Raw genomic sequence first — 10,516 nt, forward strand, 5'->3', positions numbered from 1 at the left:
ATCCAAGCATAAATTTCTTTATTTTCTTGTGTAATTTTTTTTATGCAATAATATTTATTATTTATAAATGAAATAAAAACTTTTTGACTAGAATCGATAAACCCTACTTGATTTTCTTCTTATTATCTTTCACAAAATCTTCTTAAATCTTAAATCAAGACTTAGATAAATGTAATTGAGTGTAAGAGATGAGAAAGAAAGAGGACTAAGGGTTGTTTGTGGCGGAATGGTCATTTTTCCAGAAACAGCTGCCCCACGGCAGTTTTCACACAACTGCAACAAACAAACAACTAGTTTCCCCTAGCAGTTTCCTGAAGCAGCGCAACTTTAATTGAAAAACTGAGAAGCTGCAGCTACCACAAACATTCCCTAAGATCGAGTGTGTGTGTGTGTGTGTTAGAAAGAGTTAGAAAGAGAGAGAGAGAGAGAGAGAGAGAGTGAGTGAGGGAGACTAGATGAGCAGGTCGAGTGGTTACATTAGCAAAAAATTAAAGGAACTCAATTTCTTTATTTACACTGATTAGGACATGCAATGGGAGAGTGAGGGCAAACAACAGGTGGGGGCAACCAAGTGTAGCTATGGAAGAAGATACGAGAAAAGGTTCTTGTCATGGAGTGAATTGTAATTAAAAAATTTGAAGTAGAAAAGAGGCTGCTTAATACAAAAAAGGATGAGTTAAAGTTAGTGGAAAGGGTAAAACCAATAGGATTTTCAATATGCTACTTTCCCCCCTCATCTTTGAGGTAAAAACTCTAATCAAATTCCTTCTTTAATTATTTACAATTTATGGGTTGTTGTTGGGAATGAGATTAAAATTTGAGGGCATTGACATTCATACCCCACAATTCTGACAGATTTACATATCTAACATTACATGCAATAAGTGTAAACCTTAAAAATTTGGGTGTTAGAAATGTAAATACATAAGATTTATATGGTATGAATGTAAATTCCCATAATTTTTTTTACACAATATTCCATTGTGTGTGTGTCCAAAAATTTCATCAAAATTGAAGCAATCTAATGTCTTATTTGGATACTCATTCACTTCAAAAAAATTTAAATCTACCCTAACATTTTTAAGTTATAATTAAAGATATAAAAGTCAATCTCAGGGTGCCCTCTTAAATGTTCTTCTTTATAATATCATTTTAGGAACACTTGGAAATCTATGGGAAAATATATGTATTGAGTGTTCAATATTATGTATTTACAATCACGAATAAGTAACTTTGAGCTTCATAAATAATATTTGAAACAGTTCAATTATTTGCGATGATGAATTTCAACGAGCTATAATTGATGATTTTTTTTAAGTGTAGCAATTACTCACAACTTTGTTATTAGCCCTAGGTCAGAAAATGAGTTATTTATTATGATAACTTTAGGCTTGATTTAATAGCATGTTTATGTTACATTTCTCAAAGTTTGCTTACAACAATATTAATGATTTTAACTCTGGGCTAGTTGACATGGCTTTTGACTCTCTATTATGGGATTAGGGGTTTGAATCATGTCTCTTCCGCCACCCCTTACATAATAAAAATTTGACTTCAATTGATAAAATGTTGTTGTTATTTGGAGAAATATGCTTGAAATTTATTTTTTCACAAAAGCATCCTGATTTTGGCTAGATAAGGTGTAGTCTTTAGTGACATCGATAATCAAAAGAGATAGCTACTAAAACATCTCTTTTCTAAGTGCTACCACATCTCCAAGTAATGTTATTAGTAGTATTGGGGTGATCCTTTGTCATTAAGCTTCACTATGAGCTCCTTCAAATAAATAGAAATTAGTATTTATATTATTTTAATTAGATTAGCATGAAAAAAGGACAATGAAATGGTTCAAACCATTGTTATAAAAGGACGAAGATAGTAGGAGAACACATGGCTTGAATAAAAAAACAAACAAGCTTCAAACCTTATTTATCTATTGAGCCTTTTTAAAATAAAGATTAAAAGTTTGATTCAAACCTATGGTTCGACAATTAGATGTGAAACTAAATATGAAGTAGTTCATGTTTGTCTCTTGAATAAGATTTGAACCTCATTTGAATATGGTTCAAAACATTCATATTATTACATGCATAAATTTATCATGTAGATTGGATGATATTTCAACATGATTCAAACCATATCCAAATGATAAAATTAAAATTTAGTTTGAATTTTGAATATGTGTCACTTTTAAATCTAAGATTCTCTTTTCTTGACATATTTACCGAGGACTTTTGATGTTGAAATGGGCAATAATTGTATGCAAACTAATACTTACTATATTTTCATTTATTTGATGAAGCTTATGTTCACCTATTTAGACTGTGACTACTTTTTTTTCACAACAGTAATATTATTTGCAATAATCAAATTTGATATAAAATAAATAAATAATTTAGAGTTTGTAATGATTTGTCAAGTAACTATTATTATAATGTAGTTAACTAATGATATCATATTAAGAGTTTGCTTCTATTTAATGAATCTAAAAGATATTATCTCATATAGTATGTGTTATATTAATGATTGATGTTATCTTATACTACGATGATTGTCATTGTTAAAGTTAGTAATTATTACAAAATTAAAAAAATATTGAAACACATTTAATAATTATTTGATGTATGAAGTTCTTGATTAAAAAATCTATAAAATATTATTAGAGGATATAAAAAAGCAATGATAATTATAACACAATGCAATGAAATCATAATAGTTACAACACAGCATATTATAAGCTTAATAAGATAAGTATTATTTGATAGCTATAGCATAACATATTATAACTTTGATGTAACAAAATATAATCATAATAGCTATAGGACAACATAATTAATTTTTCCCTCATGTGCATCAAGTGAGTGTTCCAACCACTTAATACTTATGAAACTAGTCTCTATTCATTCAACTAGCTTTACTCTAGCATAATACTTAGGGCCATCATCTATATCACTATAAAGTGTCAAAATGTACCTCACATCTTAAAAGTCATAAAATCTTAATTTGCACAACCATTTTTTATTAAAACTAAAATTCCCTAGCTCTTTTAAGAAGTTCAAAAGCATCAAATTGGCTAACAAATGTGTCCATTCAAAGATTTGAAATATAAGCAAGATTTCTCTTTTTTAAATTGTAATTAACCATCAGAACAACCGTCTTTAGTGAGTGCTGATATATTTATAAGAAAACAAAGTGAATATCTAGTTATTTGTGTAAGGCTTTTATAGATATTTTTTTTGACCCTATTCAAGTCAATATAGTTTTCTGGTGGGTCTCTTCTCCTGACTTTTTTAATGCAAATTATTCAATAGAAATTTTTCATAGCCATTTTTTAATTAATTAATTTTTTTTATTTCTTCTTCACTTTTATTCATCTTTCGCATCTTCTTCCTTTTGACCTTCTTATTTTTCTCTTCGATATACGTAAAAGAGAGTGAAAGGAAGAGCTTGCATGGAGATAATATGGCAATATTCAAGAAAAAGTTTACTTGAGAGGGGTAACATAGAGTAGAATGAAAGAAAATGTGAGCAAACAAGAACCACGACCAATTTGCGCATAAATATTATGATGGCTAAATTGGGCTTCTCATTTTAACTCCATAATAGCAACAAAATTCTTTTAACATCTACGATCTATTGAGACATATGCTTGGGCAGAATTTAGTGATCTAGGTAAGATGAAGTTTACTATCTATACCTAAATTTGCTTTGATAAATTTACAGTAATGACACTATGTTATTAAGCTCATGGGTGACATCATTTATCCTATTTCAATATCAATAAATACATTAATAAAGAAATCACAATTAACTACAATGATCATTTCACATGAAGAGTAGCTTAACTCTCTTTAATTATAGCTTTTAACATATCTCAAATAGTGCATCTTTTGGGAGGTCATATTTTGCCTCATATGTTTATGTTAGTCTGGTGAGTGAACTATTTGCCATACAAATATTTACAACTTAATTATTTATTAATTAAAATAGGTCGAGGGTGCAAAATTGAAATATCTTTAATGATTTCGTTAAAATCACCATCAAGTAGCATTACATTATTATTTACATGTGTTTCCACATGCAAATATAAATAGCACCTTCTATATGCCCCTCTTTAGGGGTATATGAAAATTATATAATTCAACTAGTCAATACATCTATAGAAGGCAAGCCTCGATGGTTCTTTGTTACAAGCTTGATCGTCGGGACCTTATTTGCTAGCATGAAGTTTGACATGGTTTGAATGTGGTTATAACAGTTAATACATTATATATGATAATTTGGATTTTTTTGTTAATAAAATCATTTCAAAAGAATTAGGCTCGGTGGTTTTTTCTATTTTCGGGTTTTTCACATCAAAATTGTGATCTTCACTATTTATTTCTCCGATGATCGCAAGGGATTATGGATTTGCAAAATCCAAATTTGTTTGATTTAATAAATCCTATTTGACGTAAATATTAGATGAAGCTAAACACTGTCTAAGTGATTGCCACACCGGTATAAAAAAGAGAAAGATTAATTCCTTACAATTGAACTGGAATTAACCCATCTCTATCATATTCCATGTCAAGAGAATTCTACTATACAAGTTGTTATGAGAAAAAAAAATCCCTTAATTTAGCCATGAGGCATTCTTAGGTAAGATTCTTACGTGAAAAGAGTAGACGTAGACCCCTCCCTCCTTTATTCCTCAACCATTTTTTTTAATCACCAATCCACTCATCATAAGGACATTGAAACATAAATTAGTACTATTGTTGGCCCACCTAAAATAATGATAGCAGTTGGGGACATGGGGATTAATGGATGGTGATTTGAGTTCTTTCTCTTTAGAATTGATGCTCAGAATGAAATTAAAGATGTCACTCTCCTTCATATTTATTGTATCCTTTGAATTTGTCCATTTCTTCTCATTTCCCTTTCACTTCAATGAAAAAGAGGTATTCTTTGTTGATGCCTTGTCTAAAAATAAAAAAGAAGAAAAAAAAAACTATCTAGCAGCAGCTATACTTAAAGAATGCAACTTGTTACTCAGATTGAGAGAAAGAGAGAGATTATGGGGAGGACATAGCAAAAATTAATCATTTAAGTAGTCCACAGAACCAAATAGTAGTTTTTAAGAACAATAAAAGAGTTGCAAAGGTTAGAAGAAGAGGTGGCCTGAGCTTGTCAATCTACACAAACAATATCCAAAAGGTGAAAAAAGAAATGTGAATTTTCAGAGAATCCCAAGGCCTATATCTATATGGGAGGACCATCTAATATACTCTTACAAGAAGCAATCAAGCAATCATAATCATCATAATCATCATCACACACACAAGAAGCAGTGAAAGCTCTATCAAAAAAGAGTATTTTTTTAACAGTTTACAATACTCTTTTAACAAACCATGTCCCTCTGACAGTCCTTTCCGTAAATATCAGAAGCCTGCTGCTTCTCTTGCCGTTGTTGCTGCTGATGATTCTGCAGCCAAATATTCAAACCATTTCACTTCAATGAAAAAGAGGTATTCTTTGTTGATGCCTTGTCTAAAAATAAAAAAGAAGAAAAAAAAAACTATCTAGCAGCAGCTATACTTAAAGAATGCAACTTGTTACTCAGATTGAGAGAAAGAGAGAGATTATGGGGAGGACATAGCAAAAATTAATCATTTAAGTAGTCCACAGAACCAAATAGTAGTTTTTAAGAACAATAAAAGAGTTGCAAAGGTTAGAAGAAGAGGTGGCCTGAGCTTGTCAATCTACACAAACAATATCCAAAAGGTGAAAAAAGAAATGTGAATTTTCAGAGAATCCCAAGGCCTATATCTATATGGGAGGACCGTCTAATATACTCTTACAAGAAGCAATCAAGCAATCATAATCATCATCACACACACAAGAAGCAGTGAAAGCTCTATAAAAAAAGAGTATTTTTTTAACAGGTTACAATACTCTTTTAACAAACCATGTCCCTCTGACAGTCCTTTCCGTAAATATCAGAAGCCTGCTGCTACGCTTGCCGTTGTTGCAGCTGAAGATTCTTCAGCCAAATACTAAAACCACGTTGTTGCTGCTGATGATTCTGCAGCCAAATATTCAAGCCATCAATTCCAAACTGTTCTTCTACCTTCACTCCATTACAGAGCTCGGGATTCTGGCTCTGAAGTTCTGTGGATAATGGAATTGAGCTATTAAGATATTCTGACCATTTGAGGTCATCCATCACTCCATCCAGATGGACATTTGTATCTCTTTCTATCATCAGCTGAGTCCATGAAACGGTGCTTCCATCAAAAAGTGGATCATTGCTTCCACTGCTCTCACTGTTTTTGCTTGAATTTCCTGCCTCCCAGGAGAATCCCAGAGGATAATTTTCCATTAAAAGACTAGTTAGAGGTTTCAACTCCTTTAAAGTTGAAAGAGTGGATCTCAGAACCGATGGTAACAAGCTTGATACAGAATTGAAATTGAACTCAGAGTTTGAGTTGATGTTGTTGAAAAGTTTATTGCTTTGATTGAACCAAAGCTGTTGAATTTGGCCAATGCTATTTCCACACTCAGAGTTGTAAGTTAAATTCGGAAGAGAGAAGTAGCTAGCTGCTAAAGAATTGGCTGGCTTTACAAAATTGTTCAGAACATAAGTCTCTGTTGGATCCATAGTCTGCTTTGCTAGTTCTGGAGTTGGGCTTTCGGTTGCTTCAGCTATTTTCTCGTGCTGTCCTTCAAATTCAACGAGTGGCTTGTGTGTGCTTGGGTCTATCCCTCTCTGCCTCAGCTTCTTTTTAATGCAAGAGTTCCACAAGTTCTTTATCTCATTATCAGTTCTTCCAGGCAATTGTGCTGCAATTTGAGACCACCTGATGACAAAAAAAAAAAAAAAAAACCGAATTTGAGCAATTTGGATCAATTTTCTGGGAAAAATTGAATATATTATCAAACCTGTTCCCTAACACTTTGTGAAGCTCAATGATGAGGTTCTCCTCTTGCTGTGAGAATGTTCCTCGCTTCAAATCAGGCCTGAGATAGTTTATCCACCTCAGCCTGCAGCTTTTACCACATCTCTGTAGACCTGAAGCATACATAATTCAATCTATTAGAATCAAATCCATGTACAATTCTCTTTGAAAAGGAGGCATGGGTTTGGTTACCTGCAAGCATAGGCACTGAGCTCCAGCATCCATGGCCATACTTGGTAATATGCTTGAGGAGCTTTTCATCCTCCTCAGGAGACCACAAGCCCTTCCTCAATTTCTGCTTGTAGCAGCAGGAGTTCTTCCCCATTCTCTGAAAAGAAACAAAGTGGCAGCTACTGTTGTTGAAGATTAGGAGAGGAGTGGGAGAGAAGAGAGATGGCTTGGGAGATAAAAAGAAGATGAGAGGCTCACAGTCAACTATGGGTTCTTCCTTTCCTTCTCCTTCTACTTTTCTAGTGTGGTTAATTCTCTTTGCACATAAATCTTATCAAAAGCTTTGGAGAATGCAGCAGCCATGGTGGGGCTAACATCTCAAAGATACTTGCATGAAAGAAGATAATTCAAATGAGGAGAATAACGGTAAAGGCTAGTAAAATCTCTTTAAGTGTAAGAAACAAACTATAGTTTTGTGAGCAAACAAACAGAGGTAGAAAAGAGAGTAGTACTTTCCTTCAAGGAATTGCCATGAATGGTAAAGAGTTTATTCAATTTGAAGAAGATCTAGAGGACATAGGCAGCAGAAAGTGAGTACATTTGGTTTCTGACAAGCTAATCTGTGTCAGAGAAGCTTGGAAGCTGGAACCTTTTGTTTTCTAGAGGTAAAATTCTCATAAGAAATTATCAGCTAACGAAGAAGATGATGGGGGAATTTCTTCAAAGAGAAGGGAAGTCGTTCATGTGGCTTCCGAGGATTTCTACTGGGATTTCCTCCTAGGAATATTAATTGAGGATTGAAATAAGAAAGGGAGCATTTATTAGACGGAAAATGAGTGTTATTCTTAAATAAAGAAAAAAAAAACAGAAATTATACTAATAAAGTGAGTTTATTATTTTGCCCTTGTTTTCACCTTCGATAATGTCGAAAGTCATTGGCTTTTTGTCTTTTAGGGTCTATTTGGGGTAATTTATTTGGTGTGGTGGCATTTTGAAAACTCATTTGGATAAACTGTATTTTGAAAACGGAGTTTTTACACTGCACCGATCTGGGTGCGGTGACAGCGGTCTTGCTTTTCAAAAAAAAAAAATTATAATAGTCATCACACCTAGTTTATCGATAGATTATTCAATAAGTTGTAGCTGTCCCAAATAAATCCTTATTTTGTAATTGAAAGACACATCATTTTCTTATTAGTTGCGGAGAATTCTTTCACAGGATACGGTTTTTGGTGCATAGCACTGCTTTCAAGATGTAAATGAAAAATTAGTGATTTTTTTTTTCTCATGCCATCCACTTTTTATTGGTTGGAATGTTGTATTTAATGGCATTAATGAATTTGTTTGAATGCAAATAGAAGCTGACAAAAACAAAAGCATTACTTTCGAATTAGTTGCATTTATTTGCAATGTGAAAGCAGCAAATAGTTTTAATTTCATCGTTTGGATGGAAAGATGGCTTTGAAAGCAAAAGAAAATGCTTATAAAAGCAATTTATGTATCAAAGTCCAAAACTAAGCAAACTGATAAAAAGTATTTAGGGATAATTACTTATAGAGCACCCGAAACATTGATATTTACAATTAAGCACCTAACGTGGCTTTTTGAACTACCGAACCTATGCATTTAAGCATCCCGCAATCAAATCATTAAGAATTTTAAAAAAAAGAAAATTTTGGGTCGGGGTTTTATCATCAATTTTGGATGAAAAAGGGCGATTGATTTGTAAATAGTAATGTTTTGGATGATTTGTAAGTAATCGCCCCAACATTTTAAGTGCAAGCCGATGAATAATAAAGAGATTCTCATAAATGAAATTTATTAAGAAAATCCCCACTAATAATGGCCATTAATAATGCTTGAATTTGTATTTTTCTAAAATGGTTGTCCACTTTTGTATGGTTTTACACCTTGTGAAACATGCGGAACTTCAGAGACCATTTACAGGAATAATAATAGCAATTATTTAAATTACACGACATATAAAAAAATAGGAACCTGGTTTGGGTGCAAAGAATGGGGGAAAAGAAAATAGAGTAGAAGTCAATATATTATCTCAACAATTATTAAGGAAGAGTAGTGTCATGATTGAGTTCATGTGATGCCTTGCGATATGGGATTAAAAAGAATTAGGAGTGGGGAATTTTATAATCCCAGAGATTCGGACAATCTGTTTTGTGTGTTTTTTTATTGAGTTGGGCCCCCTTTGTTGGTGTAAAAATGACGTTCTATTAGCCACCCTTTTTGTTATCTTTTATCTTCTCAAATCCTTGCTAGCCATCTGCATAAAATTCTCTTATATATATACGTTCAGCGTGCACAGAAATACGTACGGTGAATCAATCAAAACACTCCCCCAATCAAAAGTGTATCTCAGTAGGCCCACACAAAATAATCGCTTATATAACATTCGTTATTTTATATATATATATATATATATATAGTTGAATCCTTTTAGAATGTAAGGCTTTGTAACATCCGTGGGTTCATACAATTCAAGAGACCTGTATAAAAAGGGTGAAAAAGAGAATGAATGTGTTCTTTAAGCCTAAATTCTACGCATCTCCAATAATCATTTTTCGGTAGGGGAGAGAGTGAGAGAGTTCTTCTTTCCCCTTCTCCCGTCTGAAAAGAAAAAATATAAATAAAATATGAGTCAAACAGTACAAGGCTTGTCCATGATATTTTGATGAAAAGATAGTAACGTGAGTGTCATGCAATTCATAGATAATGATGAAGCTTATATAAATCCTTTTAATGTTGATCCTTCGATTATTTGTCCATCCCGAGGACTATTTGATCGGGTGAACTCAATAGACGGGCCTAAGGAGCATCCTAACTCTTGGGCAAGGAATAACTAGTTCTTTTGTGATTCTTAAGGAGGCTGAAATAATGAATACGTAGGTCAATCTACCAAGTCCATCCGACATGTCAATCGTTAGGACAGTCCGACGGGTGGTTTTAACATATTTGTGGAGATATGGACTGGGTTTGATGATGGGGTTTGAATTATGTAATCTTTGAGATGTCCAACAACCATAAATTGGCCCGAGAAAGCCCATTTGTTCCATTGTGGGGCCAAAGTAGCTAATTAGCTCGTGTGCACGCGCGCGCGCGCACACACACACACACAGATATATATATATATCATTTTGCAAAATGATGGTGTATAAATGTATTTTTCCATACATATTAGAACTATTTTAAAAGAATTTAAAGTAAGAACAGAGAAAAATATTTCTTGTACAAAGCTAACCAATAGTTGTATGTGCCAAATTTAATTTTTATATTCATTGATGTTTTCACTTTTAATCTTCAATAATTAGTTACAATAAAAAATCATTTTTCCTGTTCAATTTCGTGCTGCAATTTGCAAGATCTTTTGTGTCTTCATGCAGATATAA

The 10,516-nt window shown here is 32.8% G+C and overlaps 1 protein-coding gene across 1 annotated transcript; it reads right to left on the minus strand.

Annotated features, from left to right (window-relative positions):
- Positions 1 to 5,024: 5,024 nt before the first annotated feature.
- Positions 5,025 to 7,915, minus strand: LOC110031703 (transcription factor MYB86-like). The gene is made up of 5 exons (XM_020735044.1): positions 7,371 to 7,915; positions 7,134 to 7,294; positions 6,925 to 7,054; positions 6,078 to 6,842; positions 5,025 to 5,477 (listed from the first exon to the last, which is right to left on the minus strand). Exons 2-5 carry the CDS (start codon positions 7,264 to 7,266, stop codon positions 5,384 to 5,386), a joined length of 1,122 nt encoding a protein of 373 aa, XP_020590703.1. The 5' UTR covers positions 7,267 to 7,294; positions 7,371 to 7,915; the 3' UTR covers positions 5,025 to 5,383.
- Positions 7,916 to 10,516: the final 2,601 nt, after the last annotated feature.

The sequence above is a fragment of the Phalaenopsis equestris genome, unplaced genomic scaffold (assembly GCF_001263595.1).
Source record: "Phalaenopsis equestris unplaced genomic scaffold, ASM126359v1 Scaffold000840, whole genome shotgun sequence".
Classification (NCBI taxonomy): Eukaryota; Viridiplantae; Streptophyta; class Magnoliopsida; order Asparagales; family Orchidaceae; genus Phalaenopsis; species Phalaenopsis equestris.

What these genes read in the sequence shown, in the direction of transcription:
- LOC110031703 (XM_020735044.1), bottom strand. Translation starts at nt 7,266, where the DNA reads ATGGGGAAGAACTCCTGCTGCTACAAGCAGAAATTGAGGAAGGGCTTG. An exon ending in CTCAGTGCCTATGCTTGCAG is followed by an intron (nt 7,055 to 7,133) that starts GTAACCAAACCC and finishes TGTATGCTTCAG; the next exon opens with GTCTACAGAGATGTGGTAAA. An exon ending in CACAAAGTGTTAGGGAACAG is followed by an intron (nt 6,843 to 6,924) that starts GTTTGATAATAT and finishes TTTTGTCATCAG; the next exon opens with GTGGTCTCAAATTGCAGCAC.